The sequence below is a fragment of the Zeus faber genome (genome assembly GCF_960531495.2).
Source record: "Zeus faber genome assembly, chromosome: 21".
Taxonomy (NCBI): domain Eukaryota; kingdom Metazoa; phylum Chordata; class Actinopteri; order Zeiformes; family Zeidae; genus Zeus; species Zeus faber.
Window position 1 is genome coordinate 20,282,641 of NC_137208.1, and position 22,161 is coordinate 20,304,801.

Consider the following 22,161-nt stretch of genomic DNA (forward strand, 5'->3'; position numbering starts at 1 on the left):
GCAATGAACAAATCGTTTGCAAGTCTTGCATCACTAACTCTGGGATTGTGGGAAATGTAGTATGTGATTGTGACGAGAGACAATGAAGTAGATCAATTCGGAGATGCTGTCAGGGAAGGGAAGTATTTGCTCAATTTTTAAACTGAGCAGAATTTGGCTACCTAATAATGTAATTTTCATTCAATTTAATCATCGGATAACAAAGAAACAAATTGCTCTGAAATGTATTAAAACACTCATTTGTGAAGTCAAACATTTCACATTAATCTCAAGTTATTTTTCCTTTAAATCATCCAGGCAATGATCTACAACAAAATTCTCCATCTGTCCACCTCCAACATGTCCATGGGAGAGATGACACTGGGACAGATCAACAATCTGGTCGCCATAGAGACCAACCAGCTGATGTGGTTCCTGTTCCTCTGCCCCAACCTATGGGCCATGCCAATTCAGGTCGGTTCAAAGCAAAAAGGAACTTTTGTTTCTCACTTTTGTTACTTGAGTACATTCAAAGTTTTCCCCCACACTTGGCTTCACTCAGCCAGCTCTCAGAATGCAAATAGGTTGGAGGACCAACAGAGCCTCATGGCTACTTGTCACATGGCCACTTCAAACCCTGCTGAAAGGGTACTTGACACCCTGCTTGTGTTTTGAGGGAACACACAACATCTTTCGTTTTTAATAAAGCTTTTATTTAACAGTAAGAATATACATGTTTTATAAAAGTGGAATTATTTAGGAGTTCAAAAGAGTCTATCAGTAATATGAGTCTCTGTATATCAGCCTCGGTGTGTCATTTATTTTATAAATGTGCGTATGCCAAATATCTTCAAAGTTCTTGGAGTTATTATGTGGGCTAACCCCAACCAAACCCAAGCGACACTCTGAGAGCCTGTTTGGGGCCTCTTTTCATTTTCTTTTCGCCCCTGGCTGCATTTGCAGGTGAACTTGAGAATCTTTTGCCTTGCTACTTGTTCATAATCTGCATCACCAACCTCAACGGACTTCATCACGTCATCAACTTTTTCCGTTGTAACAACAACAGGCGTATTGTCCGTCTCCTCCGGTGGTTCTTGAAAATATTTAGTTTCATCATCACATTCAGGTTGAAATCTGCTGTTTGAAATGTTCTCCAAGTCCAGGATAACGCCGGTATCAGATTCAGCATCGCTGTCGGGGACCTGACTATCATCGAACTTTTTTTCAACTATCGTTGAAAAAGTCCAATATGCGCTGCTTACAAAAAGAGAGAGTGTGTGTGTGTGTGTGTGTGTGTGTGTGTGTGTGTGTGTGTGTGTGTGTGTGTGTGTGTGTGTGTGTGTGTGTGTGTGTGTGTGTGTGTGTGTGTGTGTGTGTGTGTGTGTGTGTCTGTGTCTGTCTCTGTGTCTGTATGTGTGTGTATGTGCATTGTTTTTGAAATAAAGTGTTTTTTTGTTATTCGTCCGTCCCGGGGACAGTGACAGGTGGGGAGTTTGACTGGGGCGGTACACCTGTCAAACGGTAACGCAGGTGTCCTAAGGCGAGCTCAGGGAGAACAGAAACCTCCCGTTAGAAGACTACCGTAAGACTTAGATCTATCGCACTGGGCAGATTGAGGACCGCGGTATGATTTCGATCTGCCACCCACTTCTCGTAATCCATAACAACACGGAGATGAAAGTTTTCACAGACAGGTGAAACCGAGGGATCCTTGTCTTGTTTACGGAAGTGATGTCAGCATTTCTTCTTCGTTGGTATACGTTGGTATACGCCCCCTACACAACAACATCTCCGTTTATGTGTAAAAGTTGTACGAAATAAAGGTTGAACTCTATTAAAACGGTTTCACATTGTGACTTCACATAACATGAAATATGGAGGCATGATCTTCACCTAGACGCTCGCTTTAACGGAAACAATTGTTCAGCCTTATTCAGCATCTCAGTAAGTTAACTGTGTTTCCCCATGTAAATTTAACAGGAATATTTAACTCCATGGTTTAACATTTTTCTACTATTTATAAATCAAACTCGGTTTTAAAAATAAGTTGTTTTTTTTAACTTATTTGGCTGTTCCTGGCGATTTTAGAAATGCGCAACAAGGTTTTGCTGCAGTGGGTCAGATTTTATATCAACTAACTTTAATACTTTGACTTGAGTACAGTGTTTAACGGAGGGCTTTGTGTATTTTGTGTTTTCTTTTCATTGTCTTTTCCTGGTTAGATTGTGATGGGCGTGATCCTGTTGTACTACCTACTGGGCTACAGTGCCCTGATCGGGGCTACGGTCATCGTGCTGCTGGCTCCGGTGCAGTACCTCATCGCTACCAAGCTGGCCGACACCCAGAAGAGCACGCTGGTCAGTATGGTGTTTCACGGTAATCTGGATCGTGGAACTCCTTAGAATTATTTGCAAAGATATGAAAAGAAATTATGCAATATACATAGCTGATGTAGATGTACACGCATCATGCAAAATATTGCTGAAATAGATAGTTCCAAATGTAACTGAAATGAAAAGTCATGTGTTCCCTGTTCACGTCTTTTGAAAGTTAGTGTAATTAACAACTTCCTCCTGGAATTTACCATCTGAGTGGTAAGTAGGACTCGCTTACAGTATTTGGGTTAGGTTATCCAATCCTAGTTGCTGTCTCAGATAGACGATCATGTGAAGATGGATGGATGAATGGAACCACATGAAACAAATATATAAGAGTCATAGATGAGTCATATAGGGATTACACACATACTATGTTTCATATGTGCTTGTTTATTGCATGACTGTGGAATTCTTAATTCAATAACGGTCAGTTATTTCTGAATAATCACTGTTGCCACGGGCATCCACCCCTCTGCCTAGTTACACGCCGTCTATATGCTAATACTTACACTAGCTAGCGCCGACAACTTGTGACACTACATAGAAACTACAAAAGAAGACTTTAAGACATGAATGTCTATGTGTCCAACTTCACATTTATAACTGTAAATAGGTCAGTCACATGTCGGGTAAATCCTTTGTTCGTATGGCGAAAAGTTTGCTACACTGTTGTGGACTGTTGTTCTTAGCTGCAGCTAAGAAGCAGAAGCTAAGAAAAGAAGCGTAAGCGTACAATACAAGTATCCGCCTCTCTCAGGACCACTCCACGGATCGTCTGAAGAAGACCACGGAGATCCTGAAGGGCATCAAGCTGCTGAAGCTGTACGCCTGGGAGAACATCTTCTGCCACAGCGTGGAGGAGACCCGCGGCAAGGAGCTGACCAGCCTGAAGACCTTCGCCCTCTATACCTCCCTGTCGAGTGAGACACACTGTTTGTCTGTCCGCCTATCTTTCAACGTGGTGGATACTGTCCTAACCTCTGGTATTCTACCCTCAACCGACAGTTTTCATGAATGCTGCCATTCCCATCGCTGCAGTACTTGCGGTAAGATGCTTCAAATGCTAAACTGATGCTGCAACTCTATAGGCTGTATACACAGTTTCTCCGACGTTTGCCGCTCAATTTAAGCATTCCTGAAAGCCAGTTAAAATTTTTAAGCGTTTTAAGAGATCTGACAGACAAGTCTAATTTTAAATTACCTTTATTAATTTAGAGTTGTTTGAGTTTGGCCGTGTGGGATTTACTGCTCATCCTTCCCAGTGGGGTGTACAGAAAACACAGGCGTGCTCAAAGAGCTAGAAATATTGGAGTGATGAGCTGAATCCCCCCATTGGATAGAAGAGTAGAACCCAACAGGTGGATGCAGGGGAGGTGGAGGGAGCGCACTAACACAGCAAGCAAAGCAGGCAGGAAAGCAGGCAGCAAAGCAGGCAGGAAAGCAGGCAGCAAAGCAGGCAGGAAAGCAGGCAGCAAAGCAGGCAGCAAAGCAGGCAGCAAAGCAGGTAGGGCAAGAGGGATTAGCTGCTTAAATAGGCCGGCTCATAAGGGCGTGGAAGCGTGTGGCGCCGTCGAGTTGTCTGACAGAACTAGCCCCGCAAGCTACGCCTCATTTGTGGGAGGTTAGTTAAACTGTATCTTCCTTACCATAATATAAGTGAGTTTACTGCCTCTCTGTTTTTTACTGGAAGCTTCTGCGGTCCTTGTGTAGAGAACACAGATTGTCTTTTTAAAAAACATGATCATCATCGGAAAACATGACTGAAATATGAAGCAGGTTGACGTGAACCATGAAAGTATATCAATGTATATCTGTGGTATAATGTAGTCTACTCTGCTCAATATACAAATTTTTGATAATAGGAACAATTTTATAGTGCATTAGACTTTAATCTAATAAGCAGTTGAGCTAGCAGCGTTATTGTTGGAATAAATAAGAAATAGTCAATTTATTGATGATTGATAGCCATATCGTGCTAAGGAGTCTTTTTTTGGATTTATTGCTTGGGACATTTGAAGCGGCTTCATGATTTAGTCTGACGTAAGTTTTTGAGACATAGTATGAGAAAGCAGTGGAAGTCAGTGGAAAGCGGGCGACCACAGCAGCTTTTGATATTAGTGAGCAGCAGTATATGGAATCATAAGTTGTGTTGGAACCTATACAGTTAAATATATTCATACCACAACTTCCATTTTGCTCTGAGCTGCTGTAGTAGCTGGTCAATAAAATTGCAAATTGACCAACTCTGTGTCTTCCAAACAGACGTTTGTTGCTCACCACTTCTTCAACATGAAGTGTCCCACGCCCTCCGAGGCCTTCGCCGCATTGGCGTTGTTCCACATCCTCGTCACCCCGCTCTTCCTCCTTTCCACCGTGGTCCGATTCGCTGTCAAGGCCCTGGTCAGGTGTGTGTGTGTGTGTGTGTGTGTGCGTGCGTGCATGCGTGTGTGTGCGTGTGTGTGTGTGTACTTGACTATGAGATCAAGATTAGGCTGGATATATAAATGCTATGATACAACTCATCAGGAACCCAGTTTATATATTTATTTATTTAATTGTGTATGTATTTATTTACTTTTATTTTATTTATAATAATGTAATTTTTATGTTAAAATGTTAATGCAATATTTTTTGTGCTACGGGAATGTAATATCAATTTAGCAAATCAACAAAAGTAATATGAAGAAAAAATAAGAAAATATGCACATCTCATCCAACCCGGTCTCACGCTTTTTTTGCGATCATAGTCACAAAAATTGATCTATTCAATCATGTCTGATTGTCCAACTTTTTTTGTGCTACGCATAACGAAATTTATGGATGGATCGATGTATTAAAATTTTAAATACGTGGGTTTAAATTTTGTTCTGACAGGTAATCAAAGCTGGTTTTGCTTTTTCTCTGAATGGTCTATTAAATTCAAGGTTAGGCTACAAAAGGGATATAGGGTCTGACCCTCAGTATGAATTTCATTCATAGATACAATTTTACTCGATATAATATGCGCGCTTGTGTACCCATCACCCAGTGCGGTAAACATTTCCATGCTCCACCAATTAGTGACGTCGCTATTACACGCATACAAACATGTTTTTCTTAAAACAAGGTTGATATCATATGGATTTGTAGCTTCTACAGGAACAAAAACAAATTATTATATACATTGCGTAATATTTACGCAATTATTTAAAAACAATTCAAACCCGAATGTTAACCCTAATCCCAGGAACTACAATTCTACTCCATTTTGTTATGCATCTTGTTGCAGTTTCCTCGTGGGTAAGGTTGTTATATTATTTGAAACCCAAAAAAATAAAAAAATGTATGGGTGAAAAAACGACATGCATGTGTTACCTGCTTTCTCAGAATTTATATATGTAATTTTCAAAGCGCTGAATTACATGTTTGGCCATTTTAAGTAGCGCCGCCTATTTACCTCCCCTCTAAAAGTACATATCCAGAGTTGTCCAAAAGAGTTGACCTTATTTTGGTAGCTCTTTAAATTAGTGAGCTATAGGACTTTAAAGGTGACCTCTGGTCAGGGTTCAAAGGTCCATATATGTGAATGGTGTTGGAATCCACACTTCCCCATTGCCATGGCAGGGTTGGATTCTTTTTACTTCATGTATTTATGAGTAAATTCTGACAACACATTATGATAATGTGATTACCTTACCCATGATGCAATTATATCAGATTCATCACAAAATGGTGCGTTATTGTAATTTTTGTAGTTGGCTTGGGTTTGGGTTTCAAACATTTATGAATAATTGCGCTTTGCAAATAATATAATGTTAATTCTGAGAATGCAGGTATATTCCCCGACCAAATGAAACCCTAGTTAACCATGCATGTCTTTTTTCACCCATAAATGTGTTTCATTTGTAGGTTTATAATAATATATCTACTTTACCCACGTTTTTGTAGTTTCTAGGATTAGGGTTAGGGTTACCGTTATGGTTTAAAACATTCATAAATAATTGCTTTAATATTACACAATGTACATAATAATTTGTTTTGGTTCCTGTAGAAGCCCCAAGTCCATATGATATCAACCTTGTTTTAAGAAAAACATCTCTTATTTCCAATGTAATGGCGACTACCCTACCCATAATCCTAAGTGTAACAGCGACGTCTCTGATTGGTGGAGCTTGCTGTTACCGTGGAAATGTTAATTGCACTGGCTGATGGGTACACAGGCGCACAAAAGCTGACATTAATATCCAGTTAAATTGTCTTTTATTTCATGATAGAACAAAATTTAAACCCATGCATTTTAAATTTGAATACATCCATGGTCCCCACCTCCCCGCGGTGGCGTACTTTCGTCAGGTGAGTTTTAGTTTTAGTGTACGTATCTGCGCCCCTATGCTTTCCCACGCCCCCCCCTTGCTTCTAAAGTCGAATAAAATCTCCCCATTCAAGGGAATTGGATTATTATACTCCAGGACACGATTCAAAACATTCCTTTTCGTGACAATGAGCACGAAAAAGCGTGAGACCGGGTAGATGCATCGTACATAATGACATATTTCACATAACCCACCAGAGTATTTAAGTGAGCATATGGGCATGCAGAATGAAATGTCTTGTAGTGCTGCAGTCGGTAAAGGTGGTAAACACAAGTTGGTTTGTAATCTGAATCTGGGAAATCAAGTGTTGTGACCCTGATGAACTTCACAACTTATTCAAGTTAATAGATATTTATTTAGTTATTGGATTGATTGCATAGGCCAGACTTGTCTCCGGTTGTAAATAAGCATTTAACAGAGAACAGGAATAAAAAAGCGACACCCCAGTGATCCCCAGAGGTGACCGCTAATAGGGGCCGCCACCCTCGTTACAACCTATTTATAGTTGCCGATGTGTGTTTGTGTGTGTCTTTGGCTGTGTTGTGTGGTTCCCACAGCGTCCAGAAGCTGGGCGAGTTTCTCCAGAGTGATGAGATCGGAGACGACAGCTGGAGAAACGGAGACGTGTCCGTTTCCCTGGACGCCTGTAAAAAAAACCCAATAGGACTGGTGAGCGTTCCGCGCCGATGCCCGATCAATAAATCTTGCCATTAGCTGGAGATTCAGAGGCTTGTGAGCGTTAAATTGTATACATTGAAATTACAAGAGGCAGGAAGTCGCTGCTGCAAGGCCACATTTGCCACCAATAATTGCATACAATTTTCATTAATGAGTTTTGAAATAAAATCTTGAAACAGACATTGCTTACTAAGATCAAGCAATGAAAGATGTTGAGTGGTGCAGCTCATACATGCAAAAAAGATAAATATTGAAAGAAACAAGAAAAAAATGAATGAATAATTATAATGTCACACCAATGGTGAGAGAACATCCAAAAAAAGTGTCGTCTTAAAATAAGCAAAGATGCCTTGAATGTTCTACTCTTAAGTTCTAAGTGGAGATCAGCAAACATTTGCCGTTCTGTCTCTGTCTTGTTCTTACTTTACTCAAAGAATTCATGAAAATGACATTCGAGAGACATTTTCTCCAGGGGAGCTGAATTATCTGATACATGTTATTCCAGACCTGATTTATCTCAATCTCTTCAATAATTTTCCCTCTGGATATGATTTCATTCTTAACTGCTCGGTTCGGAACATCTCCGAAGATGTGGCGAAATGAGCCGACAAGGCTCTAGTCTTCTTCCAGTCTGGTTATAGGTGATTGTGTCGCATGATTACCGCTCTGGTCCTGAGGGATTACTGCGAAGGACGGAAGAGCTAGCTGCAAAACTACACAATCCAGTTCCCATCTACACAAAAGGCTAATAACGGTTGTTACTGGGACCAAACATGGTTGTTTGTGTTGATTTTTTTTGTTCACCATGGATGGGCTTGGCTATTTTCATAATCATCATCACGCACCATCCAGTAAATTAAGTAAGAATCAAGAGCCCTTGAAGATCCCTGAGACACTAAATATAAGTGGTTCTTTATGCAGTATGGTTCTTCATGGAACCACACAGCCCAAAAATACAAATGAATCCTCAACAATTTTGCCCTAATCCTCAAAAAAAGATCCAGTATCGAGTTATCAGGCTTATCACCAAATTCAATTTGCTTTGCAAGCAAATCCTGTCCTTTTCTCCAGTTAAGCACTCTGTGGCCCGGTTTACACTTATGCAGGAAGTAGTTCCATGGAGCCATAGAATAGCTCGGCAAATTGGTTGTGCCTCCTCCTCGTAGTACAGCCTTGCAATTTTGATCTTGCAACACAAGATATCATTTTCCATCATTGCAATTATTCAATGATATCAATTATTTCACTTTTTCCTCAGTGGCATTTGAAACGTTTTCACGGCACACCCGGCAAGCTCTCATGGCACACTCGTGTGCACAGTGGTTGAAAAAGACTAGGTTAGATTAACTCTGAGTGTGATTCATTATTCGTGATAAGGTTTGTATAATATTGGGGTATTATCATTATCATGGGTTGAGACCAGGAGCATGTGTTGTGCCCTAGTAAGAAGTACAGTTTCCGACATCAATTGTGCTGAAGTTATTTCTTTTACGTTTCAACCTCTGAGTTTCTCTTCGCAGCTGTTTGTGCCGGTGTGCGTTACTCAAAACATGACCAGCGCATTGCTGCCGGGGCTCTGATCTTCTCCGGTCTGAAGTTACAGGCCTTGCTGTCGCACCAGTGTCCGCAACCGATCCTTGTGGGATTTTCACTTGTGTATCCCACAACCGACATCCGTATCAAAGAACTGACCAAAGGACATTTCTTGGTGGTAGTTTTTGAATAGAAAGGTTTGCTTCTCTATAAATAGAAGGTAGTTCTCTGTACTACCACTCTGATGCATACATGTTATGTATCGATAAATACAAAGAGCAAGTTATTGCATTCTTCTTGAATTCTTCTTCTGCCTCTGCTGAGCTCTGTCTGACGTTCTTTGGTAATCATCAAAATTGTAGAGAAGGTTTTATTTTTAGAAAGCATAGTTTAGTTTACCATGAGCTATGGAAAGCGCAAAAAGACGGATCTTTCCAAAGATAGGTCTTCATGTAGTAACTTAATTTCATTATTATTCATTATAAAATAAAGGCCATCTGCACGAATATCTTAACTCCCCTAAATGATTAAATGGTTCCCGAGTTTCTGCTCTGACCAAGTGTTAGTGTGAAATTTGCACAGGAAGAAGTACAGTAAATAGATTACGTTCACTTCCTCAGTGTGTGTCACGGAAAAACAAAAACACCCGAGATGTGCACTGATAGAAGGGTTCCTCAGGGATCCAAATCCCTTCTTCACCACAAACATACGAGGGAGTAGGGAGTCCCCGTCACCCCGCAACTGCTGACACCCAAGGGACCATAGAGGATGGAGGAAAGAGCCATCCATTTATTACTTGTTACAAAAAAAGAAGAAAAACACCCTCTCATGTCTTTTTTCCTTTTTTATTTCTCATACCCCCCCCTCCCCCAGGCCAAGGCCATTAACAGGAAGCAGCCCATGCGTTACCAGATGGACTACAACGAACAGCCCTCCAGGCGACAGATGCGGCCCACCGAGACCGAGGAAGTCGCCGTCAAGGTCAGAAAAAGGGGTTATTTTTGGGGGGGTGGGTCACGCTTTCAAGGGGACCCAAACTCAGGGCATGAAAGTTCAGGGGTTAGAAGATTGAAAGGTCAATGTCTCCAGTGGTTTCTAGCCATTGAGAAAAATAAAAAATATGGGTCCCGAGGGGGCACCGTGGGGGACACCACCGCAGACCATGGCAGGTCAGAAGGTCCACTTCGTCTCGACTGCTCAAGGAAATGATGTGATTTCTCATTTTTAAAGTGATGGATTTAAGGACCTCGTTTTGGGTGAGAAATCGGCACATCTGAAATGTCGGAGAACTTTTGCAATAGTTTAACTTTAGTGCTGAATGGATCAAAGGTTCCCATGGCCGGAATGGTTGTGGATCAGTGGGTCGATGCCTGAAGCATTTTAAAGCTGAATTTGCAGCCGATGAATTATCGTGTTTGTGAATTGAAAATCCGACGTCAAAGAATCCAGTTGACACTTTGCGCAGCATCCAGACCCCCAATCCATTTCGTCAAACGAATCTCCCACAAACGCTGCACACCCTCAAAGTCATCATTGTCAGGTTACGTCTTCTACACACATAATAAAGTCTGACCTACAAAATGATGAATTTTATCATCATGTCATAATCCTGAATGTCTATAGACGACAATATTCAAATATCCCCAATATTCCACATTTGGGATTCAAGCAGCGAGGTCATGTGACAACAGAGAAATCTTAACTGACCTTTCTGTGATCTAAAACCGAACATTTCACTGCAGCTCATCACGCCCAGGGGTTCATTCACACGGCGAAGTTCGTGATCACACACTCACACACACACACACACATACACACATACACACAAACTCCACTGTTTGTTTCAGTAAGTATTTACATTACATCCACGCCACACTGGGGTGTATGTGCGTCTGGGTCTCTCTCTCTCTCTCTTTCTCTCTCTCTCTCTCTCTCTCGCTCTCTCTCACAGTGTCTTCCCATTCTCTCAGGAAATGTGGGATTCTCACAAGAACTCAGTGCCCCCGAAACAGGGCTGCGCATCAGGCTGACATTTTCTCAGCCCCTCGGCAAGGGCCCATCTTCCTGTTTCATCCCGGCGGACACTAAACACGTGTCTCCTAATTAGCCCCAGAGAGAGGGGGGGTGTGGGGGGGGGGAGAGAGAGAGAGAGAGAGAGGGAGCGAGAGAGAGCGAGAGGGGGGTGGGGTTTGATAGTCAAGTTTTCCATGACTGTGGAAATCCTCAGACAACCTGAACTGTCTTTTGAGATAAACTGAGATACATTTCCTAGAATTTAATGTGTAAGATTATGCTTTAGGTTTTGAGAAAAAAAAAAATCAAAAAAAGATCCAGTATGGAGTTATCAGGCTTATCAAATTCAATTTGCTTTCCAAGCAAATCCTGTCCTTTTCTCTAGTTAAGCACTCTGTGGCCCAGTTTACACTTATGCAGGAAATAGTTCCACGGAGCCATAGAATAGCTCGGCAAATCGGTTGTGCCTCCTCCTCGTAGTACAGCCTTGCAATTTTGATCTTGCAACACAAGATATAATTTTCCATCATTGCAATTATTCAATTATATCAATTATTTCACTTTTTCCTCAGTGGAATTTGAAACGTTTTCACGGCACACCTGGCAAGCTCTCATGGCACACTCGTGTGCACAGTGGTTGAAAAAGACTAGGTTTGATTAACTCTGAGTGTGATTCATTATTCGTGATAAGGTTTGTATAATATTGGGGTATTATCATTATCATGGGTTGAAGAAGTACAGAAGTACAGTTTGCGAAATCAATTGTGCTGAAGTTATTTCTTTTACGTTTCAACCTCTGAGTTTCTCTTCGCAGCTGTTTGCGCCGGTGTGCGATACTCAAAACATGACCAGCGCATTGGGGGAGTGGAGTTTTCCATGACTGTGGAAATCCGCAGACAACCTAAACTGTCTTCTGAGATAAACTGAGATACATTTCCTAAAATTTAACGTGTAAGATTATTCTTTATGTTTTGAGATAGAAAATCTTCAACTATCTTAGTTAGAAAAAATAGCAGATTTTAGGCATTTCTTTTTTCAACAGAACAGCCGACTTTTCGTGCTCTCCACTCCACTAAAATACCCTTCCTTCTTTTAAGAACACATGAACACAGAGACCCTAACCCTTCAAACACAGGATTTCTTTTTTGATTTTGAGTAAAACTTTCTCACCCCGTCGGCATTTGTCCCAAAGTATTTTTTGCAGTGCGTCAACCTATCCTCAACCTTATCATTCAAACAAAATGTCCATCTCAAAGACAAATCATCAAAAAGTGCTTCACCTCTACTGTATTGGCACAAATCTTAATTTAGACATTCAGTCTGAGCTTCAGGTCACGTGTCTTCACTTTTAGTGTTTTATTTTATTTTCAAGCGTTTCACTGATGCCAAAAGGCGTGCCTTCAACTTTCGTTGAACTACTTCGCCGCCCCTTCTGACCAGGGATGATGATCATCATAATATATTTAATACGACATTATATATCCAAATACTATACGAACCTTTAGCTTTATTTTTGGCTCCAGTGACCTTGAAAAGAATATCTACGATCAAATTTGATGTGCCACAGAATGTTTCAGTACTTGATACCCTAAATGCAATTTGGATGGTACAATTAGAGGTGTCGGATTTTTATACCTGGGCTCTACTTATTACAGATCGCCATGGTTACTTGGTTGTGTTCACCTCGAATAGTAGCGCGGCGGTCTTTCATTGATGTCATTTTTCTGCATTCATGTGCCATTCATTTTGTTCATTTTGTCATGATAGTTTGCTTGCACATGGCACACGGTGGAGTGAATATTAAGTATAAAAAAACGCAACAACTGTTGTCCCATCCATTGCCTCACTGGCCTCTTCTCTGCTCATCCAATTATTTTTCTATAAGATTCACCATGTTGTTGTTCTTTTTTTGTTTGTTTTTCTACAGTAGCACCATCTGTCCTTAATTTCCGACATTGGTTTGTTGGTTCAGCCTATCTTAGCGTGACTGCAATTCCTCCGGTTTGTGGGAGAGAGGGATTAGGGGTTTGTTCATCAAGATGGCTAAGCCCCAGAGTATCGTTCAAATAGTTGGCCTGGGGCTGGAGTCATTCAAATAGCAGTTTGGGATTGAACTTTTCTAACAATGCATTATTATTATTATTATTATTATTATTATTATTATTATTATTATTATTATTATAAGTGATGACAACATAACAAAATTATGTATGTACAGGTACTCCTCACTTAACGACTGAGTTCCATTCCTAGGACCAGGTCATTAAGAGAATAGGTCGATAAGCGAGGACCCGTGTTATTTAGTAAGGGGGCGTCGCCATTGCCAACGCTAGTGTAGTGAATACTGACAGACTGCAGGAACGACACTGAGACTGAGAACAGTGGTGCACGATGAGATCTATATAGTGTGTATATGTAGTATAGTAAATAGTATACAATATATAGTGTAAATAGTGTATACAGTGTATATACTGTATATACTGTATATACTGTAGTATATATAGTGTATATAGTATATAAAGGGTGATGAGCTGCTCGTAAAACGGTCGTTGAACAGGTTGGTCGTTAAGTGAGGAGTACCTATATATATATATATATATAAGTTAAGTATGTATGTATATATGTATATATACAGTATATAAGCAGTATATCACCATTAAATTGTGTATAGATACCAATCAATATCAATATATCATATCAATCAATATATATCAATCAATATACAATCAATACACAATAATTTAAATAATTATGTTTTCATTATTATTAGTGTTAACAATAATAATAATGATGTCCTCGTCACACTTTTGTGAGAAAGGGGAACATGGTGGCGGGGGGGGGTAGTGGGGGAATTGTCAGATAAAATAAACATCAAATGAATAAGCTGAAACAACAGCTGGCCGGAATGTAAACACAGATAGAGTCGTAGCAGGAAGCGGGGTGATGGATCACTAAAACATGGATTAAATACCGTATGTGCGGCTTCCATGTAGCACGCACTGCTCCGTTGTATAACTAAAACCGGGCTCCAAGGCTGTAGTGGAAATGATGGCTGTGCGGAATGGCGTGTGTATGTCCGTGTGTGTGCATAAGTGTGTGTGTGATCGTACCGAAAGGCCAGTATGTTTTGCATCTTACAGCTACAGTATTTAATGTTGTCTACGTCACCGCCATTCAATTTGTCGAATGATTTTGACCAATTACTCTCAATTAAAAACTTTGCTCAAAAAGTTATGTAAGATTATCCACCTATCTATCTGTCTAAAACTACCCACGTTCAATTTCGCTCTCCATTTTTGATGCTGGCTGGTGGTGTAGGTGACAATCTGCTTTGTTTATCACTGCTGCGTTCGATAAGTAAGTAACTTTTGGAGACGTGAGGTCACTCGGGCACCATCTTGGTAACAGGTGGTACTAGTCAAGACGCATGTCCTTGAATGGGTGTGGTTTAAGCTGCCACACCTGTCTTGGATCTTGGTAATTGGGCCCAGGATCAGGGTATCTGTACAACCTATTGCGCGTACGAGCAATCGACAAGCAACAGGTAAAACCCCCATCGCCACACACACACATGGGAGAGGAGCACTTGTCATGACATGTATTCCATCTGCTCCAGGCCTGTTTCACCTTGCCCACTCGCTACAATAAAACTGGCGTGTTTTCAACTCCATCGTCTGTCTCTGTGCCGGAGGGCCCTGAAAAGGCCACTCGGGTGGTATGTGGCAGGCGGAACTGCCACACATACATATATCACCATTTACCCTTTTTATTTAGACCCACAAAAAAACAGTTACCATGTAAACTTAATAAGGCTTCTTAAAAGTCAAACCTGTTTATTACACGGCTCTGTGGAATATTGGATTCTGATTAGTCAATAGTGGCAATCAGTGAGTCAGTTATTAGTGAATAATGACCGTTGTCTGTTGATAATGACCATTGTTGCGGGTTGTCACTTCTCCAACTGTACTCACATCCCTTGTATCACTCACTACATGCTAATGCTAACACAAGCTAGCGGTGACCTCTTTTGTCGATACATAGAAACTACAATTGAAGACTTTAAGAAGTTAATGTGGATATGGACAACTTCACATCAATAACGGTAAATCGGTCAGTCGTATGTAGGAAGCTCTGCAAGTAGGCCTACTACACCAATTAGGTTTCACATCCTTCACATTTGTGTCTTGCTCCTTTCCGTCCAGGTGAGCAACGGATTTTTCACCTGGGGAAGCAACCTGTCGACGCTGTCAGACATCAACATCCGCATTCCCACCGGTGAGTAGCCACGCAATAATTGATTACGAGGCTTGGCCAAGGAGAAAGACGTGCCATCTTGCCTTCCATCCAATCGGATTCCATTGCTAGTCATGTGTTGTGGTCGGGTTTTTTAAAGGTCACACTGGAATCGCTGGTGGGGCGATGTGTATGGATGGCACACATCTGTTCCAATTGTTGCGATTGGGGTCAGTTTGAAAACCCTCGTTTATACTATAAAACTTGGAAAAGATATGAATATTTGGCCGATGTCACATTTTCGGATTCTTATGTCCGGCCCTTTCAAATGGCTGGGGGGGCTGCTTGTAAAGTAAGCTATCAAAGAAGCATAAAGTAAACATGTGACAAATAAGAAGTTTGAACTTTGAATATTCCCATTACGGTAGAAGGAAGATTCCTCAGATTTGCCATTTAGCCTGGATGACATGAAACATTTGTTTGGGTTTGAGGTAGTCGGGGAAAAAAAAACGTCTTCATTCTTTTGCTGATTGTGGGAACGGCATTGAGATGGATATTGAAACGGTGTTGCCTAGGATTGCTAATGTTGTGGATATGTTGGGGCAGCATCGGTGGAAATCGTGGAGGTGGAAGGTCGCATTTAAGAGGCCACAAACACATGGTACTATATCTCACATACACAAACACGTGCATGCGCACACACACACACACACACACACACACACACACACACACACACACACCTCCCTGGGGATGTGACTTGCTAGCTATCCCAGATATTTTACAAAGACAAACATGATTGGCTGGTTGGCTAAGGGTTGCGTTGATGTAATTTGAAGCGACCAAACCGCGTGTGTGTGTGTGTGTGTGTGTGTGTGTGTGTGTGTGTGTGTGTGTGTGTGTGTGTGTGTGTGTGTGTGTGTGTGTGTGTGTGTGTGTGTGTGTGTGTGTGTGTATGGTGCGTGAGAGTCAGATTCCTATGAGTGAAAGTGACTATTCAGTTTAGCTCAGAGCATGTGTGGGGCTGGGAGGTGAAATTTGGTTTGGGATCACTGGTGGCACTGGTATTTGAAACAGGGAACCAGTTTGATGCGGTCGGGTTTGCAGTGGGAGACAATTGGGGGTTCGGAAAGTAAAATGTCCTGCCATATTGTTTGCTCCATCCACCTACTGAGCCGGCTGATTTCACTCGCTTGTCGGTTGCACTGGGTTGTGCTGGAGAGCATGTCTAGCTGGTTGACTCAAAATACTGGGGATAGCTTTACTTTCTGACCCTGGAATTTCCGCTATTGCAAAGCCTTCCACATCTGAACTGACTACTTGTTGAAAATATTGGTACGAGTGTGCAGCGAGTGGGATGTCACGGTATGAGATTTCACAGTACGGTACGGTATCTACCAGAATAGCACAGTATACTGTATTTCACAGTATTCATTTTCCCTTTTGTTTTATGTATATTCCATTGATAAATAGTTGATATTTAAAAAGAAAAACACATGGTGAAGCCTCTGATGCGGCACAGCATGGGAAGGGGCTCTCAAATTCACAGGAGAGGCAACATAAGGATATATATATCAAATCCGACTTATTTGCAAAGTTGAAGATGCAAACTTTAATTCACCTCAGCTTATGTTGCTGCCGCACGGTAGTAGACGGCCAAATGTCGTAATAATCCATCCAATGAGTAATTTCCCAAAGCCCCATTCAACCATGTTTGTTTACACTCGCTCCCATGCGGGCACAAGTAACTTTAAGCACAGTGTCATAAAATATTGGCATAAAGCAGTTCTGCCGCTGTAAACAAGGATGGCGGAACGCGTCCACGAAGGTGAGGGTGAATTAAAGTTTACATCTTCAATCATCTTCAATCTTCAATCTCGCAACATAAATTTATACCGTGGGCATGGGATTACAGGGAAAGGCTTACTGTGGTTGCTTGATACCACGGTAAACCTTAAACGGTATACCGTTACGTCCCTCCCTACATACTCTTGATGCCTTTAAAGGCAAAATATTAACATTCAGTGCTATCAGTATTGGAATCTGCCTTCAAATCCCAAATGAAACCCTCACTTTACATTGCTGTGGTACTGTAGTTTATGAACAAAGCTTGAGACCTTTTCTCTGTACTGGATAGTACACTGGCAAGAAACAATGGTCAAAAGTAGAAGGTATTGATAGGAAGATATTTTTATAAACAGATAGGGAAATAAATATAGGGTGAATAGCAACTCCACTCATTTAAAGCCTTGTCTTTCCAGGTCAGCTGACCATGATTGTGGGCCAGGTGGGTTGTGGGAAATCGTCGCTGCTGCTGGCCATGTTGGGGGAGATGCAGACCATCAATGGAAAAGTCTACTGGAGCAAGTAAGGTTTTGGACCAACACATGAACAAAATACAATGCCATTCAACCTGTGGAATGCAAAGATCCAAGTAAACTATGGCAAATGTCAAATGTGACATCATCATGGTCCAAATATGGACCTGCAGAAAGGTCAACGGTTGTACCTTTAGTCCATATACAGTAGGGTCCAATAAGGTCCAAAGTGATTTCTCTATGGAGGAAATGGACAGAGCTTTCAACTAATTGTCTCCGATGTATTTACTTTCATATTTTTGTCTCTTTTAATGGAACTTGGTCCATTGAGGTATCTAACAACAACCTAAAAAAACAAAAGCGAGAAAGACAGAATGCACCCAGGCATTTTAGCGGCTTGTTCGCAAAATTACTGCTTGAACTTTAAAATTGTCACAGAAACTGTAAAACCAAGTGCCATTAGAGACCCAAAAACAAACTCCAAGGTTGAAGGCCCCGCCCTTCATTTTCCCATAGAGAAGTCACCATAATCACTTATTTGGGTGACAATGAAGTCCAACTTACAGAACAAGCTCTATTGCTTGTGTGTACAAGAGTCATATTACATTTCTCCTGAAACTGGGCCAGTGGGTTTGACCGAAATTGACGTGAAAAAATAACATTTCACCAACAAAGTAGAGAGAAATTCTACTTTCCCCCCAAAGGTGACAATGTCCACCCTAGATGAAATATGAGGTGGACAATGTCCCCCATTTTGGGCCTCCCAGTTGCTGCAGTTTTGAGCCGTAATCCAATGAGAACCCCAGTTGGCATATTTCACGTTGCCAAGTTGTCATCATTGAAACTTGCCATCTCAACGTGTCTTCGAGAGCCACTCCCCTTGTGTGTCGGCCGTGATTTACGAACGGTAATGCTGATCCAAATCGCTATCGTCGCTATGCCGACCAAGCCCTTCGCCATTTCATCTTCATCGCAACTTGTCCGTCCTTCTGAGCAACACGCGCGGTTCCCTGTGTGTTTTGTGTCCTAGCAGTTTGTGTGTTCATTTGGGAGTGCCGCCCTCCATCTTGTTGCTTCTGTTGCCCATCTCACATCTCCCCATCTCTGTTGCTCACTTAGTTTCACTAATTCACTAACGAAAACTATCTCAAACTTCATTATTAGGGTTCCCGGAAAAAAGTGTTCGATCCACCCCCTTTTAAAGGGAAACTTGGCCGCAAATATTGTGGGCAGCCAATCCAGTTAAGCCTATTACAGCTATAAGCACCTTGGTGCCACTCACACAAATCACAAAATACCTTGAAAGAATTTGTTAGACAGGCCATGTTGTTGTGATACTACAACATTAAAGATATTAAGATGATGTAAAGACAGGGAAGACTAAAACTGATTCAACTTCATGTAACTAGTGCTTGAAGAAGTGTCTCAGTGCTTTCTTACTGATAGTCAATCTACTTTTACTTATAATTGAGTACAAATTATTTGGCGACGATTTTCGACTACTCTCGCGGCCCCTGGGGGCGCAGGGAAACTAGCTTGCGAACAACTTTGGCGAATACCGTGGACATTATGGACATGTCACCCCAACTTCTAAGAAAGGGAGGGTTGAAAATTGGGGATGTGCTCCTTTCATTTGTGGATTTTCATTTGTCTGTAATATCTGTCACATCAAAGCTAAACCATCCATACCAGTCATATCGCACAAACAACCGTATTAACAGATATGGTAATTGTGAAATAGCCAACATTTAAGTATCCGCCATTTCCTCTGCCGGCTTCCGCACTTGTGTCCCACCCCAAGGAGGAATTGTTTGGGAGAAAGTGACAAGTGAGTGAGTTAATGTAAGATGGAATCAAAGGTCGTGAGATCTTTATCGTCTCACAGATGGCAAGCCGATACATAGATTGATGGATAAATCACAGCATTCCTCGACGGTGAACCAAGTCCGGTAAAAACTCAGTTAATCGCTGGGACCCCGTGAAGTCATCCCCAAGTAATTTGGAGTATTATTAGTTTAAAGACAGCAAACCACTGCCCTAACGGGAACAGATTGGCTATGAATTACTGCCGAGTCATCAAGGAAGGTCATTCAATAGTGTATGATTCAATTGCCTGGGATGGCGGTGATGTAATTGAATAGCCCTTTGGGATATTTAGTCAGTCCACTGCCTACCCCGAGGAAGGATGGAGTCTCATTACAAATAGACAAAACAAGACGAAGAACTGAACATAACTGAAGCATAACTCCCGTAACGTTTGATTGAAGAGATATTTGATTACAAAAATGATTTATTCTTAAATAATTTTCATAATGAAATCATGAATGAATGAAATCATTTTTTTTTTGATTATTATTAAACAGCAAACAAAGCCAAATTTTGTTTTGTTTGAAATGAATCATTTTTTCCCGCACGCCAACAAAAGTAGAGTTTGGAATGTAATTCAGCAATGTTGGGTCTTTCTGCACTGCACTGGTTACCACTGTGATGCTGATGAATGTTCTTTCCCTGTCGGTTCTCTCATGATGCCAATGTTGTACTGTATTTCACAACTGCATTGCTGTTATTTTGGATTTATGGGGGTGCATATACAGTAAATATATATATATATATATATATATATATATATATATATATATATACATATTGTATACAGTATATAGGATGCACATTGGTATCATAAGAGAATGTGTATTCACCAAGGCTGTATACTAACCTATACTTGTTCCGACATGTCGCTGCTCTATCGCCTTATCAGGCTGCCTGAATGTGAGATGCTCCACGAGGGGAACATAAGGTACTTATCCTCCCTGGTCTTTCCTTTCTAACCCTTATTTAAACACACCCGATCTGACCTCCCTTCACCGAGGCCACAAACCCTCCACCCTCACCTACAAATGACACCATCACTCAGGCCGGAAGTGCCAGCCTAGGTTAGGTTAGGTTAGGGAAGGTTAGGTGAGGTGAGGTTAGGTTAGGTTAGGTAGGGTTAGGTTAGGATAGGTTAGGTTAGGTTAGGTTAGGTTAGGTTAGGTCTGATGTTTAGCCAAATCAGTCTCGTCATTGATAATGTATAATATATTTTTTACATGTTTTTAATGTACGTCTATGTTATGTTCTCCCAGCCAATATGACGACTAATCTGCGTTTTCCATTGTGGCGCAATGGATGAATCTCCATGACACTGAATCTGAAATATTTGTTATAGTATTAAAAAAAACATACTGTGCCATGTGAGGGAGACACTGTGTTCTGAGCAAGTGTCAGAGTTTTGTTGAGTCCACCTTCTGTGATTGGTTTACTCATTAGGCTGGATGCTTGACCCTGGATTTTAAACTTGAAGGACGTGTAAATGCAGCATTCTTAAGTCATTATAAGTCGTTTTTTCCACAGTGTAGCTTTAGTGACGTCCACTTTTCTCTCAAGGTGAAAACTGCCCTCCCTGCGCCTTTGACCTTACAATTTCCCATCGCCACTGTTTCAAGGCACTGTTTCCTCACTTTGCGAGACAGCATCTTAAACCCTCGCTCCAGGAAATTCTGCTTCTCCCCTGCCACACCGGGTGCCATGAATGTTTTCAGAATCTTTGATCAGACCCAAAGCACGAGTATTTAATGGGGCAGAAAACCCAGACGATACATTAGTTGGAAGCCAACACAATTCCGTGCTCCTGCATGAAGAGCGGGTAAGTGCATGGTTAGCGATTAGCGGTTAGCGGTTAGCACTTCCCACACCATGCCTTTTTTGGTTGATAATGATACATGTCAGTTGAGGGAAACATCAAGTAGTCCGCTATAGGCTGGGATGAATTATTTCCATACATACGTCATCGAGAAGTGGAATTTGAGCTTTTCGATGTTCCGTTTAACCGTCCCGGCCATTTAACCAGACGCCGAGAGTTATCCCAAAGCTACGAAAGCTATAGCATAAACACACACTCACAGTATGGTGGGAGGTAAGTCAAAACATGATTAAAAGCACAGATAGACAGCCAGATAGAATCACTTACATTATACCCTTACTTTTTTATGGGTGGGAAACTTTGTGGATTTAATTAAGAATTGGCAGGATAATGTTTTTCTTATGGTTGTCTGGAGATCGGACATTACCAGCACTTAGGAAAATGTCTCTGTCTCTCCCGGGGTCCGTCTATTTTTTTTTCTATTCTTTTTTTCTTTCGGGGTTTTTCACCACTGATAATATATGAACGCGAAGAGGTTTATCGCTCTTGAGTCGCTGGCGTGCACCAACGCAGCCCCTTTCACGTTTCACTCCCAACGCACTGCCGTCAACCCGACAGTTGGTCACAGACAGAGGAGTCTGATGAAGACGTCAGGAGGTAGAGGCTCCGCCTTTGCCACCCAGACGACACCCCATTTACCCTGTCTTCCTCTTTCCCCTCTTCTCCTTCTTCGTCATCTTTTTTTTTTTTTTCTTTCTCTCTGGCCCATACGTCTGTTTTTTTGTTTTTGAGGTGTTGAAGTAACGGGGTGGCCACTTCTCCCAAACATGCTTCGACAAGTATGTTTGGGAATACATGTCTTGGTTTGTGTTATTTATCTTTTACGGTGCATAGCCACAGGGTTGACTGTCTGTGTTTCATTTTTACTTTCGATTCTGATTCTGGCTACTGCCAGGGCTGCATAAAGTGCTTCTCTTCTTGCAATGCCTTAAAAA

General features: G+C 41.4%; 1 protein-coding gene across 5 annotated transcripts in view; it reads left to right on the forward strand.

The window, feature by feature from the left end:
- abcc9 (ATP-binding cassette, sub-family C (CFTR/MRP), member 9) overlaps positions 1 to 22,161 on the forward strand; it is a 73,740-nt gene that overhangs the window by 11,102 nt on the left and 40,477 nt on the right. For 3 of the 5 annotated variants that reach the window (XM_080022198.1, XM_080022199.1, XM_080022200.1), the window contains exons 10-19: positions 298 to 453; positions 2,202 to 2,336; positions 3,115 to 3,277; positions 3,363 to 3,403; positions 4,620 to 4,762; positions 7,267 to 7,378; positions 9,794 to 9,901; positions 15,136 to 15,208; positions 17,428 to 17,533; positions 20,243 to 20,281. In XM_080022198.1, coding sequence (XP_079878324.1) covers positions 298 to 453; positions 2,202 to 2,336; positions 3,115 to 3,277; positions 3,363 to 3,403; positions 4,620 to 4,762; positions 7,267 to 7,378; positions 9,794 to 9,901; positions 15,136 to 15,208; positions 17,428 to 17,533; positions 20,243 to 20,281 — 1,076 coding nt within the window. The remainder of the gene's footprint in view (positions 1 to 297; positions 454 to 2,201; positions 2,337 to 3,114; positions 3,278 to 3,362; positions 3,404 to 4,619; positions 4,763 to 7,266; positions 7,379 to 9,793; positions 9,902 to 15,135; positions 15,209 to 17,427; positions 17,534 to 20,242; positions 20,282 to 22,161) is intronic. The other 2 variants (XM_080022201.1, XM_080022202.1) reach the window with 1 other exon arrangement.